The 17,149-nt window shown below is 52.9% G+C and overlaps 1 protein-coding gene across 1 annotated transcript in view; it reads left to right on the forward strand.

The window, feature by feature from the left end:
• The first annotated feature begins 5,174 nt into the window (after nucleotides 1–5,174).
• The window catches only part of LOC133349478 (serine/threonine-protein kinase PLK3-like), a 28,950-nt gene continuing 16,975 nt past the window's right edge, over nucleotides 5,175–17,149 (forward strand). The window contains 5 exon segments of the mRNA XM_061562967.1: nucleotides 5,175–5,406; nucleotides 9,991–10,205; nucleotides 11,827–11,934; nucleotides 14,402–14,518; nucleotides 16,676–16,805. Of these exon segments, the coding sequence (XP_061418951.1) occupies nucleotides 10,110–10,205; nucleotides 11,827–11,934; nucleotides 14,402–14,518; nucleotides 16,676–16,805 (451 nt within the window). The 5' untranslated portion in view covers nucleotides 5,175–5,406; nucleotides 9,991–10,109.

Here is a 17,149-nt window from a genome sequence, read left to right on the forward strand (position 1 = left end):
GTTGAAATCGAACCCACGACCTCCTGTATACCAGGCGAGGTAGTTAACATCTCGCCACCATGCAAACTCCAAATATTCAGCAGGCGTCAGGGTTGAAATCGAACCCACGACGACGTTGTGTATACCAGGAGAGGTAGTTAACATCTCGCCACCATGCAAACTCCAAATATTCAGCAGGCGTCAGGGTTGAAATCGAACCCACGACCTCCTGTATACCAGGCGAGGTAGTTAACATCTCGCCACCATGAAAACTCCAAATATACAGCAGGCGTCAGGGTCGAGATCGAACCCACGACGACCTGTGTACCAGGCGAGGTAGTCAACATCTCGCCACCATGCAAACTCCAAATATACAGCAGGCGCCAGTATCGAGATCGAACCCACGACCACCTGTGTACCAGGCGAGGTAGTTAACATCTGCTAGCCAATGTGTCGCCCACATAAACGGTGCCGGGGGCAGGAACAAACGTGGCTGGGTGTTGTTGATCCGGCCACACCACTGCCATAGTATGCAGTGCTGGCCTTCTTAAGGTGCTCGCTAACCACACTTGCCCCAGCAGTCTGTGAGGCTGAATGAATGAATGGATATCTCGTCAAATGTGTGCATGGACACAGATCAGATATTCCACGAAAGTTTTCGCTACCTACTTCGGGTGACAACACCACTGTATAATAAATGACGCATTATTGGTCGTATAATACTGGTAGGAACCTCTTGGTTACACCAGCCCACAGGGGATTATTGTGTCCGTCGTGCAGGGAGGGGCTGGGTGGGGAGGGGAGGGGCTGGGTGGGGAGGGTGGGGAGGGGCTAGGTAGTGAGGGTGGGGAGGGGCTGGGTGGGGAGGGTGGGGCTGTGTGGGGGATTGGAGGGGTGGGGCTGGGTGAGGAGGGGCTGGTCACCCCGTGGTGTCCTTATAAAACTCAACGTTTAACCTACTCACACCGGCTTGTGCCTGCCCTCACAATCGGGTATATTTGCGGAATATACCACGCCGCCGTTGACCCTGGCCATTGACCGAACAACCCAACGTTCCTACCAGCTCCCTCCGCAGGAATGTGTTTAATCGGTATACCAACACACGTTGCCGTCACGGTTGGAACCGATGTCTGCCCTGACGCATGCAGAGTGTGTGTGTTGTTTTTGTGTGGATGTGTGTGGATGTGTATGGGGAACGGTAGTGTAGCGGTCAGCGCTCCACTCCGCTACGAACCTGGCAGAGACCCGAGTTCGATTCCCGCTCACGTCCAATACCGGTGACGATTATCTGAACCGGTTATGAGTTTCCTCCCGTAGGTCGACTCAGCCTCAAATGAGTACCTGGTGCGGTGTGTAGTAAACATCGCCACTGGGGAGACAAAGGCTTCATACTCTTAGGTTTTTTCGGTAAAGTCACGTAGGTAAAAAAACCTAAGAGTATGAATCCTTGCAGTCACGAAAGCTTCAAATCGAGACAAAGGCTGTTGGGCGTGGTGCTGGCCACCCACCCCCTCGTGTGCCGTGCCGGCCTTCATAGGTGCTGCTCGCTAACAGCACTTGCCCCAACAGTCTGTGAAGGCTACACGGTGAATCTTTGTGCGTGTGAATGTGTGGTGGAGTGGGTGACGTGTGTGTGTGTATTTCCCCCCCAAGCAATTTCAAACCTATTCTTAGGTTTTTTTCGGTAAAGTCAAGTAGGTATACCAACACACGTTGCCGTCACGGTTGGAACCGATGTCTGCCCTGACGCATGCAGAGTGTGTGTGTTGTTTTTGTGTGGATGTGTGTGGATGTGTATGGGGAACGGTAGTGTAGCGGTCAGCGCTCCACTCCGCTACGAACCTGGCAGAGACCCGAGTTCGATTCCCGCTCACGTCCAATACCGGTGACGATTATCTGAACCGGTTATGAGTTTCCTCCCGTAGGTCGACTCAGCCTCAAATGAGTACCTGGTGCGGTGTGTAGTAAACATCGCCACTGGGGAGACAAAGGCTTCATACTCTTAGGTTTTTTCGGTAAAGTCACGTAGGTAAAAAAACCTAAGAGTATGAATCCTTGCAGTCACGAAAGCTTCAAATCGAGACAAAGGCTGTTGGGCGTGGTGCTGGCCACCCACCCCCTCGTGTGCCGTGCCGGCCTTCATAGGTGCTGCTCGCTAACAGCACTTGCCCCAACAGTCTGTGAAGGCTACACGGTGAATCTTGGTGCGTGTGAATGTGTGGTGGAGTGGGTGACGTGTGTGTGTGTATTTCCCCCCCAAGCAATTTCAAACCTATTCTTAGGTTTTTTTCGGTAAAGTCAAGTAGGTAAAAAAATTAAATTAATAAAAGTAAAATAAAACAAAAAAAAACTTCTTTTGTTTTATTTTACTTTTATTAATTAATTTTTTTTACCTACGTGACTTTACCGAAACAACCTAAGAATATGAATCCTTGCAGTCACGAAAGCTTCAAATCTATTTGAAACCTTTCACCCGTTCGCGTGTGGGATAGTTTGAATCACGATATCAGTGCTGATACATCCGTTCGCTTTACGAAATAAAACCGGGGTGTGAATCAACGTGCCCTTCCGTGTGAGTGTATTCTTTTTTTAACATCTCACTTTCCATGTACAGTATATATATAGAAAATCTTGATATTCAATCTGGTTCCTGAACCATATACCCGGTCGTTATCTTAATTTTGTTATTAACTTTCGTGCGCGAAATAATAAAAATTCGCAATGTGCATCGGTGAGGTCCCTCTCCTGCTTAAACACGCCTAACTAATAAAATAATAATGATCCATCGTGCTCTAGGCACTGCTGGACGAAGTCGCCCTCCGGCTTATTTCTGATTGAGAAATTATCAGGTACAACAAACCACACACTCGCACACAAAACGTCTCTAAAGAAATGAGTTTTGAATTTAGATCATCGCTTCTTCACCTGGGGGTGAACGGTGCACTCCCTGGGGGTGTGAGATGCCCTCTCTCTGGGGGTGCGAGACGTGGACATATTGTTGTGTTTAGAAGGTAAATAGTTCAAGCCATGCGGCTCTTAAGTCGGGGGCAACCGCAACAAACAAAATATGAACACTGAACATCTTAAAGCGACGACGCGTAACAGAAACATCCTGGAATAAACCAGCAAATATATTTAAAAAACTTATGTAAACGCTGTGTGCAAAAGTCAACAATAGCTACCATAAGACAATTTAGATTAACCATATGTTTTCGAATCACCGAAATAAAGCTATAAAAACAACGTAACAACAGTAACAATCGACAACGCAAATTAAGTACGGGCACGGAAGTTACAGCTACTTTGTTTGATCAAACCGACGTATTTATTACCATGAAAAAACACACTATTGAGAACCAAAGGGGTGCAAAACTTCGATTTAAAGCTTTCGTGACTGCAGGGATTCATCTTCTTGGTTCTTTCGGTAAAGAACAGGTCTGTCGGGAAGACAGCGTCATTCATTCAGACGCTGTCTTCCCGACAGACCTGTTATTCACCTGAGGACGGCTGCTTGCGTTGTGGCCGAAACGTCGTGAGAATAATTAGATTATGTATTATTTTTATTATTTTATTATTTCCCTTCTACGTGACTTTACCGAAAGAACCTAGAAGAAGGGGTGCAACGCTGCAGTAAAGTTCTAGAAGCACTGCTCTCGATGATTTAAAAGTGCACAGCGCCGGTGGCTTCCGAATAGAGGGGAAGGAAGAGATGGGGGGGAGGGGGAAAGTGAGAGATCAGCAGGCGACGGAACGCACCCAGACCGGAACGTGAACAATCAAGAGAAGCGTGCGCAATTCTTCATCAATTAATGAGTTTTGGTCTTGGTGAGTTGTTACACCTGATCGCAAATTTAATCGCGATCTTCCAAGTCGTGCGTCAGATTATTCATTTAAGGCTGAGTCGACCTAGGGGAGGCCCGGGACCAGTTAAGAGATTATATCTCGCGCCTGCTGATGATAGCCGTGGGCGGGAATGGAACGCGGGTGGCGGTAGGGTTTTTTTTGGTAGTTGAAGCGCGCTAACCATCGCGCCACCGCTCCCCACTCACACAACAACGACGACGACCGCTGCCACTCGCCATGAAGTGACGGCGAAGTCACCGCAGCGCTTGTACCAGGCTAGGTGCATTTCGAGGTCACATACAAACATACCAAAGACAAGGGGGGAAAATCCCCCGTATAGCCTTTAACAGACTGTAGGGGAAAGTGCTGTTTGCGAGGTGTGGCCACGACCACGCCCGGCCGCCTTTGTCTCCCCAGTGGCGATGTTTACTACGCACCGCACCGGGTGCTCATTTGAGGCTGAGTCGACCTAGGGGAGGAGGCCCAGGACCCGTTCAGATAATCGTCACCGGCGTTGGCCGTGAGCGGGAATCGAGACGCCCCCCCACACACGCACGCGAGCTGGTCTCTCTCATCAGTTCCATCTCCACGTTGGTGGCCCGCTGGGAAGTGTTTTCAGTGTAAGTGGTTCCCATGGTGCTGCTGCTGCTGGTGGTGGTGGTAATGACCGCAGGCTGCGCAATGTGCCATGTGGAACTCCCCACCCGCACCCCCATCAACCCCCCCCTTCCACCTCCCCACCCTTTCCACCTCCCCGCAAATGAAGCGAAATCCCCTCTCTCTACCCCCCCTCCTCTACCCCCCCCTCCTCCACCCCCCCTCCTCCACCCCCCCTCCACCCCTCTCCTCCACCCCCCCCCCTCCTCCACCCCCCTCCTCCACCCCCCTCCTCCACCCCCCCACCTCCTCCACCACCCCTCCTCCACCCCCCCTCCTCCACCCCCCCTCATTCCCCCCCCCTCATTCCCCCCCTCATTCCCCCCCCCTCATTCCCCCCCCCTCATTCCCCCCCCTCATTCCCCCCCCTCATTCCCCCCCCTTCCTCCACCCCCCCTCCTCCACCCCCCTCCTCCACCCCCCCCCCTCATTCCCCCCCTCATTCCCCCCCCTTCCTCCACCCACCGCTCCTCCCCCTCCACCCTCCTTCCTCCCCCTCCCCACCCTTTCCACCCCACCCCCCACAAATGAAGCGAACTTCCCTCTCTCTACCCCCCTCTGCCCCCCCACCCCTCTCTCCCCTCCCCCCGCCCCTCTCCCCCCGCCCCCCTCCCCCGCACGTCTAGATGGTGACGTCACACGCACAGAGGCTCGATATAGGCTGTGACGTCAGCAGCCCAGGCGCGAGACGACAGGAGCGGCACGGAGAGAGGCGCAGAGGACGCAGCGAAGCCATCCACTCACTCATTCACTCATTCATTCATTCATTCACTCACTCATTCATTCATTCACTCACTCATTCATTCATTCACTCATTCATTCCGTTGTTTGTTCTCCAGCAGCAGCAGCATTATACCCATCGACAACAGCAAACATCTTCGTCGTCGGCACTACCACCACCACCACCACCGTCATTGGTGTTTGCAGGCAAGCGTTCGGGGCGAATCGCATTGTGTTTTAAAACATTCTGATGAGGCTGTGTGTGTGTGGGGCTGCGCGAGAGAGCGAGAGAGAGAGACGGGGATGATGCGGTTATACATTATTTTATAAAATACATGACCACGATATAATGAGTGTTAATTTTGGTGGTGGTGGTGGTGATGATGGAGTATCACTGTTGTCGTAATTGTAATCCAGAGGAATTGTTGTCGTGTGAATTTCTCGCTGCCGTTTTCTCGCTGAAGTGGGGTTCCAAGGAAGGAGGAGAGGGGCTGGAGGGGGCTAGGGGGGGGGGGGCTGGGGGGGGGGGCTGGGTGGGGGGGCTGGGGGCTGGGAGGGGGCTGGGAGGGGATGTTTGGTTTAAATGTTGCGCCCTAGGACACCACGCAGAATGTGGTGAATTTATATTTTAAAATATCACCACCACCACCATCATCCTCTCGCGTTGTTTAAATAATCGGTCGTGGTGGTTGGACGTAAGGAGGGCAATTATGGATGTCTAAAAAAAAATCTTATGTCGCGATGAATATATTTGCAAAACAGAAAACAGTCGTGCATTCACTTTGTTCATACTGTACATTATTTTAGCTTCCATCGTTGATTATTGTTATCATCATCATCACCAGTCTTCTGTGGTTGGTTGTAAGCTGCGCCTTGTTGCAATGTTATATTTAAACCTCGGACTGGGATATAACTTCGCAAAGAGAATAGAGCCAATTCGTTGTTCTATCCAACATCACCACCGCCATCATCATCATCGTCTTGTATTGTTTCTGCTAATCCGTCTGAGCGATATGAAATCGGATGTCTTTCCTAAAAACAAATCTTCTGCTAAGATATCCGTGCAAGCGAGAATAGTTGATTCCGCTATGCTCACAACATCACCATCGGAGCCGTCCCTCGGCTACGGGACGACCGTCCCGGGCCCTGCACTTTGGGGGGGGGGGGGGGGCACACGGTGGGTGGTTTGCTCCGAGCCCCGCACCTGCCCGCTATAGACTGCCCTCATCACCATCACCACCATCATCATCACCATCACTACCATCATCACCACCATCATCACCATCACCACCATCATCACCACCATCCTCTGCATTGCTGGCATCGTTTCTCACGATTCTGTGTAAAAGCGGTGGTCGAGTTTCAATGAGTGTGTGGGGGTGTGGGGTAGCAGTGCAGGTGGTGTGTGACACGCGTGCCTCTACGCGAAGAAAACCCTGGGGATCGATTCTTGAGTTTGAATGTTCACCACACCACCCCCCACCTCGCCCTGCTCTGCGTGGGATGTCCTCCTTCCATAGCTACATAAAAACAACAACAATAACAACATACAATGTGACACTGGTGTTGGCCAAGCATCCTCAATGTAGCAGGACCCTCCTGAAAAAGAGTTGAGACAGCCTGTGGCTTTCCTGGGTAAATAACGTGTACTATCTCTGAATGATAATTTACTGTTATAAGTGATGTATTACACTGGTCAACATACTTTTTTCTGGCATAAGGTATTCCAACGGTTTTAAGGTAATTTTGGGGTGCCGATTCCAAATTTGGCATCAGTTTTTATCCATCACATCAGGTTTTTGAGCTATCAAATATTGCATTTTCAATAAAAACTGCAAAAGAAAAATATTAAATAAATGTGGATATCTTCATAAAATGATATTATAAACACACTATCCGAAAAATACAGTACCATATTTTAACACTAAAGCAGTCACTGACTCGCAACAACTTGCAATCGTAAGTGACAGAGTTAATTTCGGGTAAAATCAATGAAAATGGGGTATGCCGATAGCATAAAAATGAGATATGATAGGGCAAATCTGAGATCAGATTTTTTTTGTTGACCAGTGTTATTATCTTGGGTTGATGTTCGGCGGGGAGAGGCTATTGCCACTTACATTGAATACACCACCATCATCCTCTTCAATAACTCTATCACTTCTGCTGATTAGGCTAAGTGCTGTGGGGTTCGCGGGGTACATATTTGACGTCGGTGTTTTACACCCTCGGTTGAGATAGGTGAACGAGCGAGTCTTCGGTGTCATTAAGTTATTGTGCAAATGCATCATCATCACCACCACCAACAACCGCCATTCGCCACTAAGTGGCGGTGACGTCACCTACGGACGCTTGTGCCAGGCCTATGTGCACCTTGAGGCCACGTGAAGTGTCGAACGCCCGCTGGCAGGAGGTCACGGGGCAGACCAAGCAGGTGCCACGAATCGACTGACTGAGATGACTGGGCCCATGCACCACCCATGCCCCCTACTGTGTCACCACCATCACAGTCTCTTGAATTCCGATGGTGGTCAAGATTATTATTTGAGCTAAGTGGCCAGTGAAATTAGATGCGTGTGTGTGTGTGATTAGTATCTTGTGCCGAAAGATGTATGCGAGATAATTGGCGTTGATGTCACCGTGGTGATACAATGAATGTGAAAGCGTCATCCGTGTAATCATCCCTCGTGGTGCTTTGCTGAGATTTGTTTCCTGGCAGTTGTTGGGGTCGTGAGTGGTGGCGAGGCACACGCAGCGCGCACAGAAGTGCCGTGTGTTGTAACCTCGCGCTAATTTGTGTGCGTGCGCGCGCAAGAGAGAAATTTATTAAAACTAAATACAAAGCTTTCGTGACTGCAGGAATTAATCTTTGGTTCTTTCGGTAAAGTCACGTAGAAATACATTAAATAATAATAGAATACGACGTTTCGATTGGAACACAAGCAACCATCATCAGGTACAAATGAATGAGAAGACACACATGGTAAACTTGGAAATATAATGCAATACAACACAGATAGTCGTCCAACACCACAGTCAATACCCCACCTGGTTGATTACGTTCTTCCAAAGATTGCTCTGTGTCGATGTTTTGTGTCTCTGTCTCAAATTTAGCAATCTTTGGAAGAACGTTAATCAACCAGGTGGGGTTGTTGACTGTTATGTTAGTCGACTCTGTGTTGTATTACATTGTATTTCAAAGTTTACTAGGTTTGTTTTCTCTTTCATTTGTACCTGATGATGGTTGCTTGTGTTGCGATCGAAACGTCGTAATCTATTATTATTTATTTTAGTTTATTTCTACGTGACTTTACAGAAAGAACTAATGATGAATTATTCACTTTAGTTACGGTTCGTACATCATCACCATCGTCATGAGCAAAGACAAAGACCCCCCCCCCACCCCCGTATAGCCTTACCAGACTGTAGGGGCAAGTGCTGTTAGCGAGCAGCACCTATGAAGGCCGGACACGGTACACGAGGGGGTGGGTGGCCAGCACCACGCCCGGCCTCTACCATCATCAGAATCACGGCCACAATCATCATGATATACTGATCATCATCGTGACCGATCATCATCATCACCACCATCATCACCACCATCCCCTCCATAGTAATCCTCTCGTTGTGGATGCTGATGCTGCTGCCGAGAGCTGAGGTAGCAACGTGGGTGATGGATGCAATGTGTGGAGCGTCAATGCCGGCTTCTATTCAATTTCCTATTCAACGCGCCTAATGCACGCACCCTTGCATAACGCACACAATGCGTGCTCTATTCATGCACGACCCACTGCCCAATACATGCTGTGCCACACGATAATAAATGTTTACATAATACACACACGTAATGTAGTATACAATAACACGGTTATGCACACGCACACACTGCAACAACAATACATTGACAGCGCATTGTGTGTGTCCCACACTAAACACGAGTTCGATTCCCGCTCACGGCCAAGGCCAAGTGACGATTATCTGAACCGGTTCATGGGCCACCCTTAGGTCGACTCGGCCTCAAACGAGTATCCGGTGCGGTGTTTAAAAACATCGACACTGGGGAGACAAAGGCGGCCGGGCGTGGTGCTGGCCACCCCCCCCCCCATGTGCCGTGTCGGCCTTCATAGGTGTCACTCGCCAACGGTACTTGCCCCCAAAAGTCTGAGCCTACACGCGGGACCTTTGTCTTTGGTTTAGAGCAGGAGATCCACATTGACCTTTACCCTCCTGCACATTGCTGCTGCCATCTCGCGCAAAGGTAGACGGCGGTCATTTATATTCCCCCATTCGTGAAAGCGTTGAATTGTGTTGTTGTTATTGTTGTTGTTGTTATGCTTGTGCCCCAACCACCGCCAACGCAGTAACGAGTAGCAGCAGTCGCCGTCGCCAGATAGATGTTTTTCTTTACACGCTTTTATGTAACTCGCTCTGTCTGTTGTTGTCATATCCTCAAATCTTGTAACTCAATTTTAACCCATTTCCTAATGTGGTATCGACTGCAAACTTGGTATACTTATGTCATACTGATGACAATACTATATTCTATCATGAAAAATGAAAATGTGTAAACAATCTTTTATGATATGTTTCGGCTTGGGTCTAATTGTCCACGCTCAACTAACGTTGGCTGTAATTGGCCACGGCCCATTACATTATGGTAAGCTTCGGGGCCACTTCCTGGAGTCTGCCATTACTCTCGTACGGTACATTTCATTAAAGCGTGCTTAAAAAAAAGTGTTTTTAAATATTACTTATTTTAAATTAAATATCCGTGTGTGTCTTTGTGTGCAGGCCTCTGCGATAGAGATTGAGAGCGCGAGTTGTGGTTGAGAGAAGAGAGGAGTTGTTGTGGTTGAGAGAGAGACCGAGCTAAGAGAGGAGGTGGCGAGGTCGCGACCCCGTTGGCCGAGATGAACCCGGCCGACCCGCCCGCCGACTCGCCCCCCGTGCTCATCACGGACGCGGCGGGAGGGCGATCATTCATCCGCGGGCGACTACTCGGCAAGGTGGGTCCATAGCATCACCACCCTCCCCCCCCCCCCCCCCCCTACAGCGTCTCGCCAGTGTTCATATCTGGTTCGTAGCGTGTCCGTATCGGCATCTCGCGTGTACAGGACGGCTGGTCCGTAGCACCTCCGTAGCATGCTATGGAGACGCTATGGAGACGCTATGCACCAGGTATTTCCGCGAGATGCTGTAAACTCCCAACTCCTCTAACCCTGTTGCCAACCGTGAGCTCTGACTGACCCCTGACCCCTAAACCCTCGAACCTTGTCCCCTAGCCCCAATTCTTCTCGCCCCAACTCGTCTAAGCCCAACCTTGTCACATATTAACTTTAAGATGTTTTTTGTTCATGTTTTTGTTTTTTGTTTGTTGCGGTTGCACCCGATTCAAGAGCCGAATGGCTCACAGGGCTATACCTAATAAATGAACTTGAACTTGAGCTCCATCCCCTAGCCGGCGCACCCCAACCGAACCCCGGAAGCCCTGATCCCCTACCGGGGTGGGGGCTTTGGGGTCAAAGGGCAGAGCCGGCACTGCCAAGGTCTGGGTTCGCCGCAAGTGATTGTTGAGAAGGGTCTCAAGTGCAGCGAGTTGGTGGTCCATTACCAGCGACTGGCACAAAGACTCGTGGAGAGACCCCGAGGCTTCTACGAAGTATACTAATAGGGTTTTTCCCCTTTTTTGCTGGCAACAAAAACTGACACCTTTTGCAAGGAATCATGCTTACATTAACCACAATACTTTTTTTTGCATTTGACTGCAAGTATTGTGGTTAATGTAAGCATGATTGTTTGCAAAAGGTGTCAGTTTTTGTTGCCAGAAAAAAGGGGAAAACCCCTATTAGTATAATCTTAATTTTGGAGCGTTCGTGACTGCACGAATTACTCTTTGGTTCTTTCGGTAAAGTCACGTATAAAGATAAAATTAACTTATTATTTTATCCCTATTAGTATATTTTGGTACTGGCAAAGGAGGTCCCACTTCTACGGAGTGTTCTTTAGCGCGCTGCGCTACGAACGCGGCAACCCGAGTTCCATTCCCGCTCGCAACAAACATCGGGCGACGAATATCCGAAGCGGTCCTGGGCCTCCTCCAGGTTGACTGGGCGTCTCTGATGCGGTTTGTGGACATCGGCACCGGGGAGACAAAGGCGGCCTGGCGTGGGTTTTGACCACCCCACCCCCTCGTCGTGCCTTGCCGGGCCCTTCCCAGGTTACTCCTCGCTAGCGGCACCTTGCCCCAGAAGCCTGTTGAGTCTACCCGGGGGATCTTTGTCTTTGTCTATGTGTGGTGTTGCGGTTAAGTGATTAGTAAGGAGAGCGGTGGTGTAGCGGTTAGCGCGCTGCGCTACAAACCTGGCGACCCGGGTTCGATTCTCGCTCGCGGTGAACACCGGTGACGATAATCTGAGCCGGTCCTGGGCCTCCCCTAGGTCGACTCGGCCTCAAGTGAGTATCTGGTGTGATGTGTAAACATCGCCACTGCGGAGACAAAGGCGGCCGTGGGTGGTGCTGGCCACCCCCCACCCTCGTGCCTTCGTAGGCGCTCGCAAACAGCACTTGCTCCAACAGTCTGTTAAGGCTACACGGGGGGGGGGATCCTTTGTCTTTGTGTGTACGCAGGGCGGCTTTGCGCGGTGCTATGAGGCCACGGACACGGCCACGCAGAAGGTTTACGCCATCAAGGTCATCCCACACTCACGCATCGCCAAGCCCTACCAGCGCGAAAAGGTGCGGTGAGCGTCGGCATCGTCATTGTCAGCATAATCGTCATTGTCGTCGTCATAATCGTCGTCATTGTCGTCGCCACTGGTCATAATTGGTGTAATGATCATCGCCATCGTTATATTTGTAATCGATGTATTCATCATCGTCACCATTATTGTGTTCGTAATTATCATCACCACCGTATATTTGTAATCGTTGCATTCGTGAGCATCGCCTCCGTTGTGTATTCATCGTTACCGTTGCATGCTTGATGGTCTCACCACCTTTTGTGTTCATGATCATCGATGATCATCGGTAGCAGGGCGAGAGGTTTACTTCGCGCGTGGAGCCGATTGAGCCAAGACGATTCTCTGTCGAGGGCGACCCGCCCTGTGGACAACGAATCCCGTCTGTGCCTCTTGGGCCAGCAGGCGTGGCGATCGAGAGCTGTTGCAGGGGCTGCGCCTTTACCGCTTTTGCTCGGAGCTGACGGTCGGCTGTCGGGGCCTCCAAGCGCCATGAAGCGTGGGGCCTGCGATAAATAAATAAATAAACACCCCACCCCAAAAAAACTCTACTCGTTAAAACATTTCCCGCTTGCCCGATGTGCTTTGGGCAAGCGGTTTAGGAGAGGGCTCTCTATCTTACTCGCACGATCTAGCTTGATTATAGTTACTCCTTAGCAGAGGTCGCAATCGGGTACCCGATACCCGATACCCGGCTACCCGTACCCGGCCGGGTATCGGGTAGGGTACCCGTTTGCGACCCTGGTGCGGCCGGGTACGGGTAGGCCGTGAGTCACTGGTGAGTAACCGTTTGTCACTCATTTCCCAACGTCTTGTCTCTTCTCACAATTCAAGTTCCTAGAATCAACCCACCCGCGCCTGCAACATGGCTTCATTCCAGAGGTCGCAATCGGGTACTCGATACCCATACCCGGGTATCGGGTAGGGTACGGGTACCTGTTTGCGACCCTGGTGCGGCCGGGTACGGGTAAGGAATCAAAACCGATTTGCGACCTCGGCTCCTTAGACGGGGACGGGGGGGTTACACTGGACAATTATGTAACCCTTGTTAATGACATTTTAAGGACCAGGGGCCGATTACAGATGCACTGGAAAACCACGCAGAGCCATGCCGAAAATAAACCCCCACCCCCACCGTTTCCTTGCCTCCGCCGTCTCCTGCCCCCCCCCCTCTGGCCCCCCCTCCCCCCGTCTCCTGCCCCCCCCTCCTGCCCCCTCCCCCCGTCTCCTGCCCTCCCTCCCCCCATCTCCTGCCCCCCTCCCCCGTCTGCTGCCCCCCCCCTTCTCTCCCAAACTCCTCGCCCTTCCTCGCCCGTTTCCGCATCGCCTGTTGAATTACATTATTACATTCCCTCCCCCCCCCCCCCCCATGCTATAAACTCCCGCGATGCCGCCCCCCCCCCCCCGCCCATCGTTGTGGCAACCGGTTTGGCGGCGACTGTCCACGGAGAGATCCCGGAAGCGCGCGCACGACGAGTGAATGCGAATTCGGGAAGGGAAGGAAGGACGTGGGGGTGGGGGGGATGGAATGTGGACGGCTGGTCCCCTGCGCGTGCGAACCCTCCAGCGGGGTCGTGCGCATGGGGAGCCGAGCAGAGCAGAACGCGGCTTCCGCGCTGCTATGGGGTGCGCGGCGCGTCGGATGGGGGTTGTGGAGGGGGGTGTGGGTCGGGCACTGGCGGGCGGGGGAGGGGGGCATGTGAATGAAATGAATGAGTGGGCCGAAATGAATGTGTGAATTCAATTGATTTGGGGGAACAAAACGTGGCAGTTACTACCACACACGTTTAGAATTTGAGTGCGACGTTTCGCTGGTGATTCCAACCAACTTCATCGTGGGTGGGTGGGTGAGTGGATGGGTGAGTGAGTGAGTGGGTGAGTGAGTGTATGCGTGAGTGGGTGAGTGAGTGTATGCGTGAGTGGGTGGGTGAGTGAGTGTATGCGTGAGTGGGTGGGTGAGTGAGTGTATGCGTGAGTGAGTGGGTGGGTGGGTGAGTGAGTGTATGCGTGAGTGGGTGGGTGGGTGGGTGAGTGAGTGTATGCGTGAGTGGGTGGGTGGGTGGGTGAGTGAGTGTATGCGTGAGTGGGTGGGTGGGTGGGTGAGTGAGTGTATGCGTGAGTGGGTGGGTGGGTGGGTGAGTGAGTGTATGCGTGAGTGGGTGGGTGGGTGGGTGAGTGAGTGTATGCGTGAGTGGGTGGGTGAGGTGAGTGAGTGAGTGGGTGCGTTAGTAGGTGAGGTGAGTGAGTGGGTGTGTGAGTGAATGTATGCGTGAGTGGGTGGGTGAGTGTGGGTGAGTGTGTGCGTGAGTGAGTGTATGCGTGAGTGGGTGGGTGGGCTGAGTGAGTGGGTGCGTTAGTAGGTGAGGTGAGTGAGTGGGTGTGTGAGTGAATGCGTGAGTGGGTGAGTGAATGTATGCGTGAGTGGGTGGGTGACTGACTGACTAACTGACTGTTTGGTGGTCCAGGTGGAGCGCGAGGTGGAGCTGCACGGGACGCTGCGTCACCCCCACGTCGTCCGCTTCCACTACCACTTCCAGGACGCGGAGAACGTCTACCTCCTGCTGGAGCACTGCAGCCGGCGGGTGAGCAGCACTGCCGCAAACCAGCACCAAACCTGCCATAACTCGCACCAAACCTGCCATAACCAGCAGCAAACCTGCCATAACCAGCAGCAAACCTGCCATAACCAGCACCAAACCTGCCATAACCAGCACCAAACCTGCCATAACCAGCAGCAAACCTGCCATAACCAGCACCAAACCTGCCATAACTCGCACCAAACCTGCCATAACCAGCACCAAACCTGCCATAACTCGCACCAAACCTGCCATAACCAGCACCAAATCTGCCATAACTAGCACCAAACCTGCCATACCCAGCACCAAACCTGCCATAACCAGCACCAAACCTGCCATAACCAGCACCAAACCTGCCATAACCAGCACCAAACCTGCCATAACCAGCACCAAACCTGCCATAACGAGCACCAAACCTGCCGTGACGGCACCAAACCTGTCATAACGAGCACCAAACCTGCCATAACCAGCACCAAACCTGCCATAACCAGCACCAAACCTGCCATAACCAGCACCAAACCTGCCATAACGAGCACCAAACCCACCGTGACGGCACCAAACCTGCCATAACTAGCACCAAACCTGCCATAACGAGCACCAAACCCACCGTGACCGGCACCAAACCCGGTGCGTGCAGGGCCTCCGCCGTGCCGATCCCCGTGGCGCTGATCCCCAGGTGGTTCCCAGCTACGAGCAAGCGCCACCCCCGACCCCCCCAAAGCGCCTCCCTCAACCCCCTTGCCGGGAGCCCCCAGGATTCCCCACAATCCTAGGAATGGGGTGCGGTGGCGGTCGGGGGGGAAGGGGGAGGGTGGTGCGAGGGAGGGAGGGGAGCCGGTGGTGTTGTTGAAAAGGGGGGAGGGTGCAGTGTGGGTATTTGGGGGGGGGTGGTGTGAGGGAGAGAGGGAGGGGGGGTGGGGGGGGAGACGGGGGAGGGGGCGGGAGAGGGAACGGGGGAGGGGGGGAAGCTGCCGACACCGTTCTCTGACAAAGACAAAGACCCCCCCCCCCCCCATAGCCTCAACAGACTGTTGGGGCAAGTGCTGTTCGCCAGTTAGCAGCACTTACTGCCAAGGCCGTCACGGCACACGAGGGGGTGGGTGGACCAGCGCCACGCCCGACCGCCTTTGTCTCCCCAGTGGCGATGTTTACACGCCGCACCGTGTAGTCGTATCGCGCTGTGGGATGCAATTGGCATGAATTGCACTCTTATTAAATCTAATAATTATTTGAGGCTGAGTCGACCTCGGGGAGGCCCAGGACCGGTTCAGTTAATCGTCGTCGTCGGTAGCCGTGAGCGGGATTCGATCTCGGGTCGCCGGGTTCGTAGCGGCGGTCCCGCTCGGTCTCCGTCACCGGCGTAAGTTCCCGACGTGCGAACAAAAACCCCAAAACAACGGCGACCATGATCCATCAAGTGCCAGTGCGCAACAGGCCCCGGGGCCCGTGGCGGTAGTTGGTGAATGTCGGTAGCCCCCCCCCCCCGACCACCACCAAGGGGCCGCTTTTCGCTGGGGTTTTCGCTTACGGGGCGGCAAGCCAAGAACGGGCGAGCGATTTGTTGACCTCCTCCTCTACTTTGCACTCCCCTCGTGTTTTTGCGTTGTTGTTGTTGTTGTTGTGACGTTTTGAACCGGTGCCCCGACTAGACATCTGTGGGGGCAAAAGCTTCACAGCTCCATCGGATCGCTCCGGTATAGAAAGATTCTGACTCGTTGTAAAAATTCGCGGTGCGAATCTGGCGGTCCGCCCCGGTTATTACTCTCGTGCATATTGACCGTAGAGAGAGCGAGAGAAAAAAACCCCCACTTCTTCGATTTTTAGCGCTTAAATGCAGAGTTGAGCAGCAGTTCAGCCCCCGCCCCCCCATATCCTCTCCTGCGATCGCGGCCACCCCCGCGGATCACGCAGAGCGACCGCGTGAGAGAAAAACCCCCCTTGGATTGACGTGGCCGGTTCTCACTCCTGGGGCGATTCCGCTGATAAGCGACGCGACTTCGCGCCGAGGTTTCGGCCCTTTGTCGCGTCGTCTCTACGGGAGATGTCGCCGTTGGTACGGAGGGACGCTCTCACCGTGTCGGTGACCAAATGTCCGTCGTGGAATCCCCTGTGTCCTCGTGATTTAAATCCCCTCTCGTCGCTCCCATCCCTCCCCCTGCGTAGTCGCTGGCCCACGTGATCAAGGCGCGGAAGTTCCTCACCGAACCCGAGGTGCGCTACTTCCTGCAGCAGATCGTGGCGGGGCTCAAGTACCTCCACGCATGCGGAGTCGTGCACCGTGACATCAAGCTGGGTACCCAGCCACTCGCACCACCCACCACCTACTCGCACCACCCACTCGCACCACCAACACCCACTCACACCACCCACTCACACTTCGCACCACTCACCACGCACTCGCACCACCCACTCACACTTCGCACCACTCACCACCCACTCACACCACCCACTCACACTTCGCACCACTCACCACCCACTCTCACCATCCACCACCCACTCTCACCACCCACTCGCACCACCCACTCACTCGCACCACCCACCCACTCACTCGCACCACCCACTCACTCGCACCACCCACTCACTCGCACCACCCACTCACTCGCACCACCCACTCACTCGCACCACCCACTCACTCGC

This window comes from Lethenteron reissneri, chromosome 4 (genome assembly GCF_015708825.2).
Source record: "Lethenteron reissneri isolate LAM-NWPU_2019-01 chromosome 4, ASM1570882v1, whole genome shotgun sequence".
Lineage (NCBI taxonomy): Eukaryota > Metazoa > Chordata > Hyperoartia > Petromyzontiformes > Petromyzontidae > Lethenteron > Lethenteron reissneri.